We start from the raw sequence: 20,089 nt of genomic DNA, 5'->3' as shown, positions 1-20,089 counted from the left end.
CTAGAAATGGCTGTGATGGTAGGTTAATGGTTAAAATTTTAATAACGACAATTCAGGTGAATTTGGTGCAAAATTCACTTCTACACCAGTGGCCATCCTTGTGTTGGATGACGTGTTGGCACAAAATTCACTTGAATTGTCGTTATTAAAATTTTTACCATTAACCTACCATCACAGCCATTTCTTGGCCACCACCTTGGATTCCACATCTTTTTTCACCATAGCCTATTTGAGGGCCACACTCTTTTTTTTACAGCTTGGCTATTTTGGATTAGATTTCATTTCTTTTTGTATTTGTCTTTTTAACCTATCATTTTTTTCTTTACCACAGGAAGAAGAAAAGATGAAGCAGGGTGATTTCTTTGTAGCTGAACTCTCTACAAGGTGATCCTTCTAGCTGATCTCTCTGCTGGATGACTTGTTTGTAGCTGAACTCTCTACAGGGTGATTTGTTTGTAACTGAACTCTCTACAAGGTAACTTCTTCTAGCTGATCTTTCTACAGGGTGATTTGTTTGTAGCTGAATTCTCTGCACGGCGATTTGTTTGCAGCTGAACTCTCTACATGGTAGTTTCTTTGTAGCTGAACTCTCTACAATGTAACTTCTTCTAGCTGAACTGTCTACAGGGTGACTTGTTTTTAGCTGATCTCTCTACAGGGTGACTTGTTTGTAGCTGAACTCCCTACAGGTGATTTGTTTGCAGCTGAACTCTCTTAATGATGGTTTCTTTGTAGCTGAACTTTCTACAATCGTACCACCACCCATATCATAGTGGCATTTCACCTAAAGTGGTCAGAAAAAATTTACTCCAACAGCTTTCTGGTTGTTTATGGACAAAATTAATAATGTTTTAAGGTATTAAACTCTGCAAGGTGGTGATGATGACTTTCCCCTTTCCCTGTAGTTTCTCTTTCTTTGTTGTCTCCATTTCCCTGTAGTTGTATTTTATTTGTTGTGGTTAGGCCACGAATATTACTTATATGATTTTGGTTCCCTTCTTGGTCATTATTCTTTTTTACTGAATGACGGAATTGCACAATCACCATACAACTAGTTTATAGCTAATTTGTTGTAATGTTTTCATTTCTTTTAAACACTCTTTTCTTATAAAGATGCACTAACTTTTCTCTTTAATTCCATGTAATGCTATGTCAAATGTAGTGTAGCTACTAGCTACATCAAAAAGTTGAAGAAAAAAAACAAACAAACAAAAAAAACGCCTGCATGGTCACCTGGAGAATTGGTAGGACCAGAAACATATAATTAACTTTGCACGGCCTTATATAGTTTGTTTTGTAGATTTTAAATTAATAAATAAATTATTATTTTTTAAACTGTAAAGATCACGTGTCGAGTAACCATGGTTATGCAGTTAGCTTCCCTTCGCCATTTGGAATTTCAAAAGGATGGCCACTGGTGTAGACGATGGGGAGACTGCAACCCCGACATTAGAGCTGTTCGTAAGACAGCAACCGGAACCAGAAATCGTCGATAACAAGCTGTCACGCGATTATGTTTACTCGCAAAAATTTGATTTCGCATTGTCAGAGGCACACCTGTTCAAGGAGTCCGTTGCTGCCTATGTTAACAAAATGCTTAACGGACTGAATTGTTTCTTTAAATCACAGCTGTATTACAAAGAAAACAATGACGATAGCGAAACTGTAGTTGGTTGTGTTGTAAATTTCCACTTATTCTGTCTCGAGTGCCTAAGCGGTGAACACGATGGCAAGAAGAAGATATCAGAGCATGTACAAGAATTCCTGAATGACTTTCAAACAGTCCAGTTAACTTCTACTGAATTACTACTCCGTAATCAAACAACATTGAGGAAACCAATCTATAGGTACGTCTATAACAGTACCCACACAGCACAGTATTAGCTATGATCAGTATAGTTTTTAGTAACTTGTAGCTATAAATGTAGCATTTTGAAGAGCATCCATGTAATGTCTTGTTCATTATGTAATAGAAGGTGTTTTACTGTGTAGCAGCCTGTGTGGTTTGCATGTTGTCAAGTGCGTACCTGATAAGAAGTGCCACATTATTTAGAGATTCCATATTCTTAAGCTATGATGTAAGGCTTGGCCACTTATTTTGATACACGTTGCTTTTACCTCAATTAAGCTTTGTCAGTGACATTCACAGGTTTTTAAGGGTGTTTCCACTGAATGGTGAAAGTATCTATGTGACTGTTTTATTAGAGTAGTAGGCTAAATTATTTTGATCATTCTCCACCAAAGAATTATAGAGCAGTTGCACAAATAATTACAATTAGTGTACCTATTAAAATGGCTAGAATTTATTGCCACGTAAAACTGTGTTTTTGATTCTATTGTCACAGCAGATGCTTTAATCACTACAGTGTTATATTCATACAGTAGGTATAAATGTACTAAAAGGATGAAAGCATAGCTGCCATGGTCTGATTTCTGATATTGCAATAAATATCCGCTTTATGCTGTCAAAACCAGATATCTTCTTACCTTTTCCATTGTGTTTGAAAGAATTTCCTGACACAGTTATGAAGTAAGAAATCAGTTTAACCTTGCATGCTTATTAGCTCATGAGTGCACCTGCTTTAAAAATACTTGAGCCATGGTATTTTTACATCATAGTCAGAAAACGATCAATTATGCTTTAGTCTCTTATAATAGGCAATTATCAATACTAAAATTGGATGATAGTTACTCTGCAACAGCGGGACAATCAAACTTACAAATTTCCTTTACAAATGCCACAAGTTTTTGCCATATGTTCCAGTTAATCAGTCACATGAAACTACTCTATATAACATCCTCAACAGAAGTAGTGATAACTTGACAACACTGTATGTAATATAACTGTTAAAAATATGATCCCATTCAATGGTAGATCTCCTAGGAGTCCTGAGGTCTCAAGCTCCATATTCTCCAAAACTATACAAAAGCCAAATGGTGGATTCAAACCTCTGAAACCCATGGCTTTACGCTCATACATGCTCACATTGGAATATGGACACTTTATCACCCACCATAAGTATCCTAGTGCACCATAAGTATCCTGGTGTTATGTATGTGTACGTATGATCCATACCATATCCGGTAAGGAGGAATGGCTGTATCAGTTAAATTAACAATCAATCTTAATTTATTGTTAGTGTTAAACTTGTACCTTACTGCATGTATTTCACAATAGGTAACATTGATTTGCAGTTTCACGCATGTTTTACTTTTCTAGTAAAAATGAGGACTATCCAGACAATCCAGAAGATTGCTGTAGCCTGCAGAAAAATGTGCCCTGGAAAGTAAGTATTATTATTAGTGCTGAACTGATATAAAAATTTTCCAATATTCCTTTAACTGATATTGGGCTGCTTTGAAACCTTCAGAGGTTTTGTAGCCTTTGAAGATAGCTGTACCCTTCATAACCATGTGCATAGATACTGGTATGTATAGTCAGTCAAAAAAGTCATGTGCTTCCTGGAAGCATGCAACTATATTATACAGCCCAAGAAGCTGCCGCACCACACCGTGAGTATATTGACAGGAAGAAAGAAAACACAATTTTCACGCCTTTGTAGCTCCGTGATCCCTTATCCCAGTTTCACTGCAGAGGTGCCCACTAGGTAGGCCACCCCACATACCAAATTTGAAGGAAATCGCCCCAATCATTTCCGAAATAAGAGTGCCCAAAATTTAGCTTTCATTTCTTCGTTTTTTTTCTTATTCTTTGTCTTTTCGCACACTTTGAAAAATTGCTATAAACACAAATGCATTAGCTGATCGCCTTGAAACTTAGTACACTCAAGGTAGTGTAAGGGCAAATTCTAGTGCCAAGTTTGGTGTAAATTCAATAAACAGTTCATGAGTTATGACTGATTATTCATGTAAAACAAAATCAATTTGTTGTCATGCCTACAGGGCAAACCGAGTAGAGGAATCATTTGAAAATTTGTGTGTACATAGACTGATTATCATAGCAGTGCCTTTGATGATGACTGCATACTTATGGCTACAAAGTTATAAAGCAAAAACCAAACAAGTGTAAAATTGCAAGATCGAGACATTCTAATAGAGCAGTCACTGCAGGGTAAAAAAAAAGGTGCATAAAAAAGTCGAGATAAAATATAAAAACTTACCACAGAGTTCGAACCAAGGACCTCCATACCATCCTTAACCAATGAACCACTAGCTGATCACTCCACTTAATTTCTACCTTATAAATGAAAATTCTACTCAATAAGTAAAACTTAGTGTTCTAGAACATTCTATGTGTGTTCTGTTAGATGATTCCAACGAAAACAAAAATGTGTGCTTTATTAGAGCATTAGCACCATACTATTATTGTAACACTTTGAAGCTCAGTCTAGTAGCTATTTCATCAAATTGGAGCCATTTTTATATCGATCAGTGGTATATTGGTAGTATTAACTTAGTCTTGCCCCCAGATGGTCTGTGAGCAGACTAGTATGACCAACTCACGCCAATCATCGTCATCATAATCATCATAATAAGTGCTATGCTAGCAAAACTTGTGATACAACAAGCTGGAAATCATATCCCAGTAAAAAAGTGCAGGATTTGCTTTGTTTAAAGTTGAGCAACTGCATATTTCACGTTTGCATGAAAATTGAGATACTCTAATAGAACAGTCACTGCAAAATAAAATACATGTATCCTACAATCATGCATACCTTCACTTTCATATAAATCATTATAGTGGAAATAAATACCTATAATGCAGCTTTATATTGTGGCCATCATACATGCATGAACAAGCAAATAATGTTTGTGGTAACTAGCATGTGTCTGAGGACACCCTTATCTAAATTGTTTGTTTTTAAACCAGGTGCGTGCCCACAGCCGGCCGAACGCCTGGTTTACTGAAATTGTTTTCATAAAAAACGTGTGTATGTACCTATCTACCAATCTATCTACCTATCTATGTTTGTCCGTACGCACCCACGTGAGCAAAATCGTTAAATAATGGTAAAAGCAGCTTTTACGTAAGGAGTAAAAGCGAAATGAAGTCTGTATTAAGCTTCTGCACTGGTGAACTTTGCTCTGAGGTGGTTTCTTTTCGGCAGACTGAAATACGGGCGTGGCGACTTTTGTAAACTACCTTCCCTTTGAGGTTTTCAGGCATTTAACAACTGAAAAACAACGGTGCAGGCCTCGTACACTACCAGGAATAGCCTATCATTTCGAGTTGAAAGGGAGCGTATCCCTTACATATGTAAACGAAAATGAAGAGTAGCTTTGAGGCTTTGTCAAGAGAATTTGTGGGAAAAAACATGATAGTAAAACTATAAAACAGTTTAGAAGATACTTCTGTGCATAATATGTTGGTAAATGAGGTTTGTATAACAAGCGCTTCCTTAGCAGTGCATAGCAACGTAATTAAACGAATTACGGAAATTTCATGAATTACGAAATACGAGAATTAGCTAATAATATTATTGCACAACCCAAAACTACCCAATTGTAAAATAGTAATACATAGTTGGTTAATTCATAGTAGCATATACTATCTATGGTTAATTCCAGATGAGTTAGCTAGCTGCATGGCATCTGGTTTTTAGAAGTAGCATAACATCAACTTGTTTCATCAATAATAATACTGATGGTTTTCTCTCTTTGTTAGTTGCTGTCCAGGATGAGTAGGTAATTTCTGTATCACTTGTATGATCATCATTGTTGCTGTAGTAGTAGTAGTTATGATCTGTAGATAAAAAGAAATAGTAAGCCTCAAAACCTTAATTTGAAAACACAAAAAAGAAGTGAAATCCACTCAAAAACAGCCAAGCTGTAGCTTAAAAAAGAGTGCGGCCTTCAATAAAGCCTGGGTGAAAAAAGTTGTGAAATCAAAGGTGGCAGCCAACTTGAAGAAATAGCTGCAATGATGAATAATGGCTGTGTCAGCATTGCTATAATTTAGTAGCGTTAACATCATTGCAGCCATTTCTTGGCCACCATCTATGATTTCACAACTTTTTTCACCCAGGCTTTATTGAAAGCCACACTCTTTTTTTACAGCTTGGCTGTTTTTGAGTGGATTATATGTATATATCAGGGGCAGATCGGGGGGGAGGGGGGGGGGGCTTTGGGGGCTGAAGCCCCCCCCCCCCCCTTCATATTTAGGCTTTACTTGATCAATATGCTGAGTATTATAATGAAATTTTGTCTTAACATAATTATATGATCACTAATAATACAAATACTCATAAAACCACCTTATAAACATCTTTCCAAGGTATTATCAGTGGATTTATGCTAAAGTTTATGCAACAAGGATCCGGATCAGCATTGGAGGTGTACAAGATCGAGATACTCTAATAGAGCAGTCAGCTAACTACTCTAATAGAACATTCACTGGAAACATGTAGTTGGTTCTGTTATGGAATTTTTCCAAATCTGCCTGCACCTATACATACAATGAAGTGCATTGGTTTGTTTAAAGGGCTTCATTCATCCACTTGTGTAGTTAATATGTATGGCAATACTTAATTCAGGTACACAATTTCCATTGAAAATGCTCTCAGATTCAATCTTGTATTGTTTAAATTTCAAAATTTTCCACGTTCAACATTATTATTCTAACATGCACCTATTCAGTGTTGTGCAATTGTGAGAGGGATGCATCATGTATTTGATTGTCTGTACCTACCCAAACTTTTCCATTAGCAAAATGTTTTAGAGAGCCATACCTATAATCTAAAGGCAGTATATGAAATATCTGCAGGCAGAAAATATTATGAATTTTATGTGGAAATGTCTCCAAATGCAGTATTTTAGCATCTACTTCTCAAAAATTTCCTGGGGGGGGCATGCCCCCAGACCCCCCTAGTTCCACCATGCTTTGCATGCTGGGAAGTGTGCTTTGCACACCTCTACCCAAGAGATTAGTACCTTGAGTTAGCCCCCCCCCCCCCCCCCCCATTTATAAATCCTAGATCCGCCCCTGTATATATAACATATTTGTAGTCTAAGCAGTTGTACTATTATAGAGCTTGTATACAGCTGCAACAAAATATGAGACCATATGGGTGTACCCATCAGTATTGATCATTAATTACTACTAACAGACTTAATCAATAAAGCTTTGAAGCCTTTTTTCAAGAAGCTTTGGAGGTTAAAATTTTACCTTTGTTCCAGCCCTATAGTATGTACGTCTTGAGCTGAATCCTCAAAAACATGGATGCAATTACACAGAATCTAGAAATTTGGCTCATTTGTAGTACTGCTTGACCTACTAAAAACATTTCAGATGTCTGACATAATATTTGTAGCCAATCAAAAATTTTCATAATACATTTCCTATGGGGAAGCCATATAAATGCAGTGTCCATTACGGATGCAATTACACAGAATATAGAAATTTGGCTCATTTGTAGTACTGCTTGACCTGCTAAAAAACTTCAGATGTCTGACACAATATTTATGGCCAATCAAAACTTTTGTAATACATTTCCTATAGGAAGCCATATAACTGCAGTGTCCATTACAGCCCTTTCCTGAATTTCTAATGGAGCCAAACCATACATGTCTGTTGTTGACACCTTTGCTGTTACCACTAATCATCTGATTGGCTGAAATGTTAACTCTGTTGAGAAAACATCCACTTTTAATTTTTAGCTGTTTTTCAGGATTCAGCTCAACTTGTACATACTATATAATTAGGTATTTTTCAAGCCAATAGATGTCAATATATGTACTGCATACTTATCTGTCAGCAAATTTTACTAGAAATTTAATTTCAGTTGACCCTCGGTTATCTGAATCCCAACAGTCTCACTCAGGCAATGTTAAAAGTTTTCAGATACGTCAATTACCTGGACAACTGGCTCATGCATTATATACAGAGCTCGGTTCAAATACTCTAATAGAACGATCATGCAATCAAACAACAGTCATTTCCAATTTCGAATAATGAGACAAGGGTTGGATAACCGAGGGTCTACTGTATCAGGACCAGTTTACCTCATAGTGGCAGTATTACAGTACTATAGCAATAGCTGACAGTACATACAACAACATAGTAAGTAGTAAGCAATGGCGCCCCCCCCCCAACCTTGTGGAGGAGCCATACCTCTGATTAAAATACTAAACTTCAAGATCAGCTTATAAAATTCATGAAAATATGTACATTTTACTAGCATTTATTACAAATTCACCTGAAACCGAAGTGAATCAAAGTCAAACTAACTATGAAATTGTCACCCAGCACCTTTGTGCGTACTAAGCACCTCTAAAAATGATTATCATGTTGCTGTTGTTTAAGACATTCAGAGCCTTTAAACAACTTTTAAGACTTCACAACCATCTACAAAGGCCAAAATAGTAAAAATCAACAGTGAGATACTACTAAGAGGTGTATTATTTGCTGCTTCAAAAATGCAGCTACTAACAAGGGAATCTGGGTCTCCCCAACCACCTACAACTTGGCCTGTTTGTGTCCCTCTCCTTGCCAGGCCCTGGATCTGCCCCTGGTAAGTATGCAGTTCAGTGATTGTTTGGTGCACATGAGCATGTACATATTTCCAAGTAAATATACATATCTGTATCTGCTGCTTTTTGCATCATGGTGCCTCTTTTTCATTTTAATATACAGGTTTGAATCACAAATGATGACTCTTGAATATTAATTTTGTTGATTGTCTGATGTAATTATGTAAAAAAAATGTCAGAAACACTTCCAAGAGGTTGCTACAAAATTTAAAGAAAATACGGACAGTTTATGATTTTTCTAATACCCAGTCCAATTATTGTGCAATACTATTTATCAAGTATTGGTAGTGCTGTATATTTGGGATCATGATGGTTTGCACTTTCTCACAAAAAAATATCCAGCCTCACAATACCTTGATGGCACCTTTGTAGTATTGGTTAACTTACCAATGCCTTCAGACAAGCATAACTCAATAATGACTAAGGATACAGCTTGATTTTTGTGCTGCTACACATCACTTCAGCCTGACAGGTGTCTTTTGGCATACTGCAGTATGTATAATGCATGCATCATGGACTTGCCTTTGTGTTTCATTTCTCTTTGCTGACAGCATAAGGTGTTGATTCGTGTTAGTGCATGGTGATTTCTTTATATGATAGTAATGGGAATTGTCTGTATATTCCTCATAGTGACTGGATTGATTGCAGAGGTGCTTTGCATACTATTTTTTGTTTGTAATGCCATGTGATGCAAAGCGTATTTTCAGCCACTTCACTTTCTGTAATTGATGTTGGGGTGTGCATTCAAATGGAAAATTAATTTTATGATATTTATGTCTAGTGCCATTCTTTCTTCAAATGCAGTATGCATGGGTTCACCATGCAGTCATAATTATGCTACACAAAAAGGGAAGAAACAAGTATAAGGAAAATTAGGAATTTAAGTTCAATGCAACAAAGGAGGTCACCTACACCTGCAGATCTACATACTATAGTTAGGCACCGGCCGATTATGCCAGCATAATTTAAAGCATAATATGTGACCAAAAAGCATCAAGCATAATGCCAGCATAATAGGGACGATGTTTGAAAAATTAATTAAATGCGCAATACGCTCGCCTGAAAGAAAGCAAATATTCACTGCCAATAGTATTATTAGTGCATTTTATAATTAACAGCACGTAATATAACTTATTAAACCGTTTCTTTGTTGGTTATTCACATTTTGCAGAAATAAGATCGAGATACTCTAATAGAGCAGTCACTTACTCTAATAGAGCAGTCAGGAAAGGCTGATATACTCTAATAAAACAGTCAGTTCTAGAGCATAATCTTGATTTTGAAAGCATAATTTTGAGCATAATAGGCTTAATTTTTGAGCAATGCTCAAAAGCATAATAGGTAAAATTTTGGGCATAATAGGCCGGTGCCTAACTATAGTGGACTACAGGCTGAAGTAGAAATTAAATATCCACAGGTATAATAGGTAATTACAAGTGTAGGTGATTTCCCCAGCTTGTTTATTATTTTTCAAATATAATTAAATTCCTTATTTACCCTTTACTTGTTTAGTTGCAACTGTATAGTAATACTTGTATGACTTTTCACTTCTTGTTGTCTTGACATAGTGTATCAAATGGTGGCTTATTCTTCCAAGAGTGCAGTGGGATTTCTTTGCCTTGCTCTATCAGATGTATACATTTGATATCACTCATCAGGGATTTATGTAAGTCATTATCTTTATGAAAGTACTGTATAGGCCTCATTCATCCAAACTATCTGTTATTACCAATACTTAAAGTCTATGGATAGAACAATTTAAATATATATAGTAGAATTTTATAGTGAGACATTAATTTTAGCATTTGGGATCATTTGCTAAAATTTAATTTGTGATAATTTTGGCACCATGATAATAACATTATGAAGGCTTCATCACCAAACACTCTGGATGGAAAAAATACTCACAATTTTACAGTATCCTGCAAGTTTTCTATCAAGGGTCCAGCTTTTTTTTAAAGCTTTCTCCCAGTCCATACAGGCTGGTTAAACGATGGACATGAAAGACAGCAGACAAAAATGATGTATGTATGATGATGTTGTGTGGCACAATTTACTTTGTTTTTACCCTGCTGCAATGGAAATGGTTAGTGCTTGTTACAAATGTTGCCACATCACATTTTTGTGTGTATCATAATTAACAGCAAAACTTTAATTTTAGTGGTGGCTTTCTGTTGCTTAGTTTTCTGCTGCTATTATTTTATTTTGCGTGAAATTTTAGATGCTATAATAACACGCTATACAGTATTTTACTACATACTGATTGTGGATCAATGCAAAGAGTGGCAGTTTGCATTTCCCATAGACTGCTTTAGTAGGAGGTATCTTTTTCTTTTCAAATAATAAAATTTCACCTATTAGCACTTGGTGTTTACGTTAGGTTATTATTAATGTGTAGGAACGTGAGGAATGTTCATAGTAATTTCTGTGATTGGCTTGGCTTAAGTACACAATAAATTCATTTGATCATTTGACACTTTTAGTGCTTTTATTCAAAAGCAATTTTCAAGCAGAAATCTATTATTGCAATATTCTGGTTTGAGTCCAGTTATTTTATTATGTTACACTTTAATGGCTGCTGTGGCTCATACAGGCTGGGATTTGCATCCGATATGATGATTTTAAGTGATTATGAAAAAACGTATTGTTTATATTTCGCTATGCTGTCAACAAATCTGAATGGTTTTTGATGGTTTTGCCTTTAATTTATTAGCTAGCTACAGTAAATACTTATAGCTCAGTGTGCAGTGTACAGTACGAGTCAAATTGATTTTTTCACTTGATTTGTTTCAGCAGCATACATGCATGTAATGTCAGCTGATCTCAGTAACACTTTGTACTGTTTGGCTTCACATTCATAAAAGTAGTTGTAGTTTAGTAGCCACTATGAATAAAACAGCCACTGAATGGCTGGGGGACAGCATGCTGCCAATCCCCCTGACTTGTGCATCCTTTACATGCCAGATAGCTACAGTATCACATCATCTGGTGAATTTTATTATGGATGTCAGTTACATGATTGGCTGGCAATTGACCTTGTTGTACTTATAATAATAAAATTGTGCACTAATACATTAGAATTTGTCACATTTGCAGGAAATTTAATTTTGTGAAAACTTATCAGCGAGCACTTGGCCGAATCTCTGAAAGAATTATTGACTAACAAGAACTTGTAGTTTTCAATACTAAATTGTCTTGATATCATTCCCAGGCTACATGATAGCACAAATATATTTTATACACAGTTTGTAACTGCTAGATATCCTTTGTAGATGGCTTCATGCCATGTTGGGAGTCCAATTTAGAAAACATTTGCTATGGCTTTAATAATTTAATTTCCATTATGGATATTAAAAGTGGCCTTTTGTACTTACTGTTGATCATAGTGCCATTATTGAGGACTATTAACTTAGCAATGTAATAATAGTAAGCCACCAATGTTCAGTGACCATGAGATTGGACGTGATATTTCTTCAACCCCACAAAAGAATTCCTTCTTTTGCCATACCTTTGGAAATGTCTAGGCCATAGACTCTTACATGCAAAATTTTAGACTTGAATTGGCTTCAGGAGCTGCAAAAGTGACCTGTGAATATTCTCAATTATCGGACAATAAATTTATTATCAGTCGAGTGGCACTGCTTGTAATGTTTGAAGCTGATCAAGTCTTTCTGTGCTTGATATGAAAGAGCAACTATTCTCCAAATACATACATGCAGGTATTTTGGCTTAGTCCTTATTGGCTGTGAATTACAAGGCTCCAAAGTCACCTCTTTCATGCAATTTTAAATTCAGCTACATGCGAAACTTATGCATATCAAATAGTAGAATGCAAGACTATTTTTACAAACATTGGAAGCATCAGCTACCGTTCAATAGTAAACAGGGGCACCCACAATGACCACACCTTGATTTTTTTGCACAAATACCTACTGTATATTGTATTTACGCTTCTCTGACAGTAGCGGCATAGCTACTGTACTTGGCACACATGTACACAATTGAAATCCATTTTAATCATTTCTCTTAAAAAATGTCAACAGTTTGTCCGCAAAACATCCAGGACTTTAGCATCAAAATACTCCAATAGAGCAATTAGTTACTTTATTATAATGATCAGTTATTATATTATTACATTTAATCAGCATTTGAATAACATTTAAGCACTTTAGTAATGAACGTCACCCATTATAACAGTATTATTAGAATAAAGATACCTGGGCATGGCCTTCAGACCTTCTTATTGTTCCAAATGTGTAGTAGTTGACTGCTCTATTAGAGTATTTCAATCTAGACAATGTCCTAGATATTTTGGAGAGAAACTGTTGGTATTTAAAAAACAGGGTGGCCAAACCCATTAAATCATGCCAGGTGCAGTAGCTAGGCTGCTACTGTCAGAGAAGCACAAATACAATATTATGGTTATTTGCACAAAAAATCATAGCTGGTGCTCTCATGCAGTGTTCATAAAATAGCTTTGTGTTCAATGTCAGTGGCTATTTGATGTACATGAGCTTCACATGTGGTTGAATTTAAGATTGCATGGCAGAGGTGACTTTGGAGCTTTGTATAATTCACAGCCAATAATGGCCAAGACAAATAATACTACAGAGTATAAGATTTGCTCTTTCATATCAAGCACAGAAAGACCTGATCAGCTTCAAGCATTACAAGCAGTACCACTTGACCAATAATACTTTTTGTCTGATAATTGAGAACATTTGCACAGGTCACTTTTGCAGCTCCTGCAGCCAGATGAAGAAAGCTGCAGGTCTGAAACTTTTACATGCAAGAGTCTATGGCCTAAAGGCATATATAGCAAGAGCACAAATTTCTTAGTGGGATAAAGAAATATTGCATCCAATCTCATGGTGGTCGAACATTGGTGGCTTACTCTATATATATATATATATTTGATTATATTTCAGACCAAAGTTTGTACACTTCTTCACCATTCCAATGAATGTTGCTCTTTCAATGATGTTCCTGGCTCAGTTTAAATTGGGTCTGGATGAGAGCATGACATATGCTTCAGAGTTTGTATTTGATATCAATGCAAGTTTTATTTTGATGTTGATTCTTGTGCTGCTGTATACTGTCATGGGACTGCTCCGCAGATGTCCAGTTTGGGGACTTGCCACATCACTTTTTGTATTTCTTCTTTGGGGAGCTGTAAGTTCACAAGTTATGTAGAGCAGCCATTTTATTTTGTGGAACATAAAGTGCTGTAACTTGCAAGTGTTTTATTTAATTGACTTCAAAGTTTAAACATAACAAAAAGTACTACACACCAAATTCATTATTAAAATTTTCATACAGATTGGATAAAGAATAGGTGAGTGATGAGCATTTTTCAATAATAACAAATGTAATCTGTTACCACACCTACACAGCCCAAACAATGAAAACTAACTGAAATTGTAAGCAAGGCTTGGTGAACTGTCGTAGTGCAAACCTTTTCATTGGCATGGTAATCTGCATGGGGAGATACTTTATGATAATAGCAGTTACTCAGTATTAAAAAGGTGGGAATTCTGGGGAAAACAGAAAACCAACACAAATCCAAACCCGGGACCTCACACATACTAAACATCACCACTCGACTACCACTGACAGCTGTCCAACTCATTAAGTTTCCATTTTATAAATGGAAGCTGCATATATATCTTTACAAACTTATATTCAGCATTTTTGAAAGTTCTAGAAACTTCTAGAATGTTAAATGACTGATATATTAGAGTGCAAAGGAAACTGTTAGTGTTCTATTAGAGTAGCTAATTAAAATCAATAGATATCAAAGTGTCTTGAATGCATGTAGATAATAAAACAAAGACAGACAAAATAACAAGGAGTTTGCAAGTACATACATAAGTTATATCTATACCAAAACATCCATACTGTAAGAAAAGGTGTGGCTTCCTTTTTCACAGCTTGGAATGGTTGAAACATTACTTGATACTGCGTGCTAATTAATTAATGGTTTATATACTGAAACATTGCATTAGAATTATGTTTTTAGAATGGTAATAGAATACATACACTTTTAAGTTTTAATATGTGTAATTCAGGATAAGAAATACAATGATAATTATCAGGATATTCTAACAGAACAGTCAAATACTTTACCTAGTGTGCAGTGCTGCTGCAAATACAGTCTTTGACCATCCTGTCCTTCGCATACTATTATCATTAAGTATGATAGTACTTAATAAGTAGGGATTGGTAAGAAATCATATGGCTTCATAATTTTTGCACTCAGCCTTGCAATGAGTTTTACCTAAAAAATCACCTGGAATACAATAGTACTGCTGTAATGATGCTGTACCTTGGGTAAACAATATGAAAAGTCGAATGTTTCGATGTACAGTGTGTTTTAAATTTTTTAAATTCACCTGGATATCATCTACCTGCCTGCCTACCTGCTGTAAGACCCAGTTGCGCTAGGTGTACAGCACCAGAAATTTCAGACAGCCAAGGCAGATTCACGAATCTGTTGTTCCGATTACGTTCTGTCCACTGCACCATGCTGTTTGCTTTCATCATTCATTCGCTTCTTTGTTCTTCTTGAAGGGTAATTAATAGTTGCAGTGCTTAATAGTTGCAGTGCTTAATAGTTGCGGCGCATGCCACAACCCAAACACATGATTTTAGCGAAGTGTGAGTACCTGTGCGTAAGACGAAGGTGAACAGGTGTAGTACCCAATGAGTTATCTCTAGCATGTATTAACGATGGGTAGTTGTTTTATAGTCTTACCAGTTTAGCTTTTTTTGCGAGGTAGTTAGCTAATAATCCCTTTGAGGGGCAGATCCACCTAGGGATCCAGACTTCTAAAAACGAGGGTTCCACTCTTAATGGTGGACTCTTCAGCGATGTTTTACTGTTAATTCATCGACATTTAGGCCATTAGAAATGTAGCTAAAGCTTGCTGTAATAGCTTTAAAAGACAAAATGATAATTATTTTAGAGGTGCTTATTGTGTACGAAGGTAAAAGATAGCTACTTCAAGTGATATTTATACTATGTGAAAAACAAAGAGTATAATATGGCTAGCTAGCTAGACAAAAAAGTAAACAAATTAGCTATTGAAAAAATTAAAAATTTTAAAAGGAAGTAGGGAGTGGTATAATATACGTGTTACAAAAAGTAAGGAGACAAGCTAAAAAATTCTACAGCTGAAATGAGAAATGATCCAGCAATGAAAAAGTAAGGAACAAGATTAGACGACTAATTGCTAAGATGAGACACACTTTAATCCCTACTTTTGGCTAATGTGATGATCTCATTTCAAGATGCAAGCCAAAAGAAGTGTGTCTCATTTTAGCAAGTAGTTGTCTAATCTTGTTTCCTTGCTTTTTATTGCTGGATCGTTTCTCATTTCAGCTGTAACATTTTTGAGCTTGTTTCCTTACATTTTGTAGCATGTATATTATATCAATCCCCAGTGTTGGGAGTATTATGTAATAATTATTACTTTTGTGGTAACGAAGTAATATAACGAAATATGCTGTAAAAACAGGTAATATAATTAATAGTTATACCATGGCCACGAGGGATTTGCCTGATATATATGCCCAAGGGCCGCAGGCCCGAGGGCGCGAGCATATATATCAGGCAAGTCCAGAGTGCCCATGGTATAAGTAATATATACCACTCTGGTATGTTCACCTAATAGGTGAAGGAAGACAAAACTGCATTCACCACATTACTTTTATACAGAGGTTTGCAAACATCGATTGTGGGTTTAAATTTTGAGCACAAAAAGAAATGATTGTGGGTTTCACTGGTTGTAGTGATACCATTTTAAACCAAATAACCACTTTGTGGATGAATGAAGTAACCTAAGGTGCTAACATAAACACTTATAGTATGTTCACGTTGAGCTGAACCCTCAAAAACATTTAATAACTCATGGATGCAATTACACACGATCTTGAAATTTGGCTCATTTGTAGTACTGCTTGACCCGCTAAAAATGTTTCAAAATCTTTTTGTTCAAATGTTTGACATAATATTTACGGCCAATCAAAATTTTCACAATACATTTCCTATGGGGAAGCCATATAAGTACAGTGTTCATTACAGCCCTTTCCCGAACTTGTAATGGAGCCAAACCGTACGTGTCTGTTGTTGACACCTTTGCTGTTACCAATAATCATCTGGTTGGCTGAAATGTTAACTCTGTTGAGAAAAAATCCACTTTTAATGTTTAGCTGTTTTTCAGGATTCAGCTCAACGTGAACATACTATAGATATATAGGTTGGGCATCTTTTCATGCAGTTGAAATGTACTCTGTAGAAAAGCAATCCCCACATTGCAAAAATGATTATTTAGTGATGCTTAGTAGCTGAGCTATGCAATGCTGACTCACTCAAATCTTTTTGCTTTACAACAATGCCCTAACATGTTTAACTCAAACCCACAATGCAAAACTTTAAGTAGCTCTAATTCAAACCCACAATGCAAAACTTTAAGCAGCTCTATATAAACAATCAAAGGGAACTGATGCTTTGTAGCTGCCTCAGTATCAAAGGCAGTTGTGGTCGGGGCTATATCATGATATCGCCCTAGCCACAGGGCGATATCTAGATACCACCCTGTGGTCAGGGCAATATATGATATATAACCCTGTGGTTTCCTTTGATCTGAGGTGTCAAAGTGGTATATCTAAAATTACTTTACTTGCAAATGCAACACGTTACCTAAGTAATGAAGTTACTGTAATGAGCTACTTTAAGTAACGAAGTTACTAATCTCGTTAGTAATCCACTGCGAAGTAACGAAGCTTATTGAATGAAGTTTACTCACCAGCTTCTTGCTTATAACCAAGATTTGCACATTGTCCAATAACGCAATCATGTCACGTGATAAAGTGGTAGTTTCACACGTGACAGCTTAAGGCTGTGGTCACAAAGTAATATATGTAATATTATTATAGTTACTTTATTATATGGGTAATATGTAACTGTAACTAAATAGTTCAGTTGTAAATAATATGTAATATTAATGCGTTACATTTAAAAAGTAACTGTCCCAACACTGTCAATCCCTACTTCCTTTTAAAATTTTTTTTAATAGCTAGTAGGTCATAGTGTATGTAAATTTGAGTCATAAGCAATCAAACTTGACATTGATAGCACTCCTGGTAATGATCCCTGCAACCTGCTTTTAGCTAGTGAAGATGGCCATAACAACTTGGTAGGACCATGCATAAATGTCTTTAGAGCGATCCCAAACTCTTCCTATAAAATTCAAGCAAATTTTCTGCTAATTGACTGCTTGACTAACGCCTCCAGCCTATATAGCATAACTCAACTATGGATAATGCTATGGGCTTGATTTCTTCACTGTTTGACATTACTTCAGTTCGATATGTGTCTTTTCAGCAGCTATAATACATGCACACATCATGGACCTACATTTGTCCTCCTTTGTGCCCCATGTCTTCTCCATTACCACATAGGTGTTGATTGGTGGTACATGGCTTCATAGTACTTTACTTTTCACAGTGTGACTGGGTTGATTGCAGAGGTACTTCTCATGCTGTTCTTCATTTGTAATATGGGTGGAATATACGTAGCTGAAAAAGAAGTGGAATGGCGGTTTTGTATTTCAGTATCGATAATTGGGACACACATTCAGTCGCATGATTAATGTGTCTGGTACCATTCTTTCTTTTGATTCGGTATGTGATGGTAATGAATTATGTTTGAAAGGAAAAATTTAAAATTTTACATTTGAGTAGGGATCACAGAAAAAAGCAATGAAACAAGGGAGTTAGCTAGGTAATCTAACCTGCAGTTATTTTATTTATTTTTATTTATTTATCTAATTTGTCAAAATGACAGGGTGGCACCAAAAGGCATAGCCTGTACAAGGGTGCTTCCCTAATATACTAGACTAGTATAACTGCAGGTTAGATTAAATGTAGGGATTAAATGTTAACTAGTATTACTAGTTAACATTTAATCCCTACTTAAGTCCTAGCTATACTACTGACAGGCAGCTAGTATATGTTGCTGCAGATGTAGATGACCTTTGCTTTTTTTTCTGTGATCCATACTCAAATGTAAAATTTCTATTTTTCCTTACACTTGTTAACTAAACTACACCAAAAAATTGAGTACATACTATTCATATGATGCCTCAGTTTCTGAGAGGAGTTTCACTCAGATTCGCCTGCTCCATGTACCTATTGCCCTGGTTTACTAAATCTGGAAACTTCCCCTGGTAGGCTGTCACAAAAGCATTATTAAACCCTTACAGTGTGTGATTGAATGCAAAGCCTCTATACCTAGTTATGTGTACCTGATCTGTGGAAACTATTTTCTGTCCATAATATCATGAAGTTATTGTCGTAGGGAAACTCCATGTACACAAAATTTAGCTATGAGACAAAAGAGTGCTATGATGATGACAATGGTGATTTGGATACTGGTCCAAAGTGGTATAATCCAGTTCTTACTCCATATAACCCAATAATGTGGTCATACATTATTTCTATGGCACAAGCATCTTCTCATATGCTTGTACCTAACTACCGCCTTACATCACTGGAGTGACTCATTGGGAAGCTTTGTCTGTGTTTCTCTGCAGGTATAGATTTTATGTATATAGAATTTAGTTATTTTTGGGTCATGTAATTGTATCTTTAACATAAAATTAATATTAATGGCATAAATTTATGTAATTCTACTGTGCATATTTCTATTATAGAAAGAGAGGTACAAAATCATGTATTTGGAAATTGTTGGCTTTTGGCTGTTTCCCAATCACATCGGTGACAGTTGCTTGGTTTTCGTGGCCTCATCTTATTGGTACTGAAGTATTTTACATCATGGCTGGCATTGGATACAAGCACAGTTATTTCAAAAAATACAAGTTGATTACACAAAAGGCTGAATTAAGTGGTGATCCTAACGTAGCTCGATTTCCAAGTAACTATCAAGATATGACAGAGGTCCAGAAATATATTTTTTTGTCTCTATGTGCAAATGTTTGTTTTACAGGCATGTAATGTGGAGCACTGCAGTAAACATCCCACTATTGTTAAACTTCAAAATCATGGATTGTTAGAAAGTGGAAGACAATATACTCCTAGACAAGTGTTCAAAGAGTTAGCCACTCTACACATCTATCAACATTATTTTCATAAACGTCAGATTGACGCTTTGGATCACGACAGCTCTGATGCACATTTCCTACACCACAAGTAAGAATGGTTGCTACATTGTGCTGTTATGGCTGTAATGTTATATGTAGGGTGTTGACTGAGCAGGAATAAAGGAATAAAGCCAACCAGAATATCGACAAACAGCTAGCAACTGTTAATAGTACTTTGGTAGCAATCTTTCAAAACTTTGATCAATAATTTGGTGAATTATGTTATAGTTCATGAGTGAGATATTGTTATCAGTGGAGTAGCTACCATTGAGGCAGCTGCCTCGGTAAAAATGCTCAACAACAGGCTGAGCAGGCCTGAGTTTTAGCACCACAGATTTTCTACTCAAATGTTACTAGACAGCACTGATTACTGTACTACACATTATAAAATCTATAGTTGTAGTACTAAGCAGGGCTGGAGCCCATGGTGACGTGGT

At 35.9% G+C, this 20,089-nt stretch overlaps 1 protein-coding gene across 1 annotated transcript; it reads left to right on the top strand.

The window, feature by feature from the left end:
- The first annotated feature begins 1,370 nt into the window (after positions 1–1,370).
- LOC136251072 (uncharacterized) lies at positions 1,371–19,869 on the top strand. Its single transcript, XM_066043453.1, has 8 exons — positions 1,371–1,847; positions 3,221–3,287; positions 10,059–10,156; positions 13,419–13,662; positions 18,851–19,085; positions 19,206–19,449; positions 19,499–19,701; positions 19,752–19,869. Exons 1-5 carry the CDS (start codon positions 1,408–1,410, stop codon positions 19,049–19,051), a joined length of 1,050 nt encoding a protein of 349 aa, XP_065899525.1. The 5' UTR covers positions 1,371–1,407; the 3' UTR covers positions 19,052–19,085; positions 19,206–19,449; positions 19,499–19,701; positions 19,752–19,869.
- The last annotated feature ends 220 nt before the right edge of the window (positions 19,870–20,089 follow it).

This window comes from Dysidea avara, chromosome 3, assembly GCF_963678975.1.
Source record: "Dysidea avara chromosome 3, odDysAvar1.4, whole genome shotgun sequence".
NCBI classification, from domain to species: Eukaryota; Metazoa; Porifera; class Demospongiae; order Dictyoceratida; family Dysideidae; genus Dysidea; species Dysidea avara.
The sequence above is the reverse complement of the archived record's forward strand: the minus strand, read 5'-3'. Positions and strand labels throughout refer to the sequence as shown.

Bases quoted from the DNA above. Each gene is read 5' to 3' on its own strand.
- LOC136251072 (XM_066043453.1), top strand. From the start codon at position 1,408: ATGGCCACTGGTGTAGACGATGGGGAGACTGCAACCCCGACATTAGAG. The intron at 10,157-13,418 runs GTAAGTCATTAT...ATTATATTTCAG, and splicing joins ATCACTCATCAGGGATTTAT to ACCAAAGTTTGTACACTTCT. The intron at 13,663-18,850 runs GTAAGTTCACAA...TTATTGTCGTAG, and splicing joins TATTTCTTCTTTGGGGAGCT to GGAAACTCCATGTACACAAA.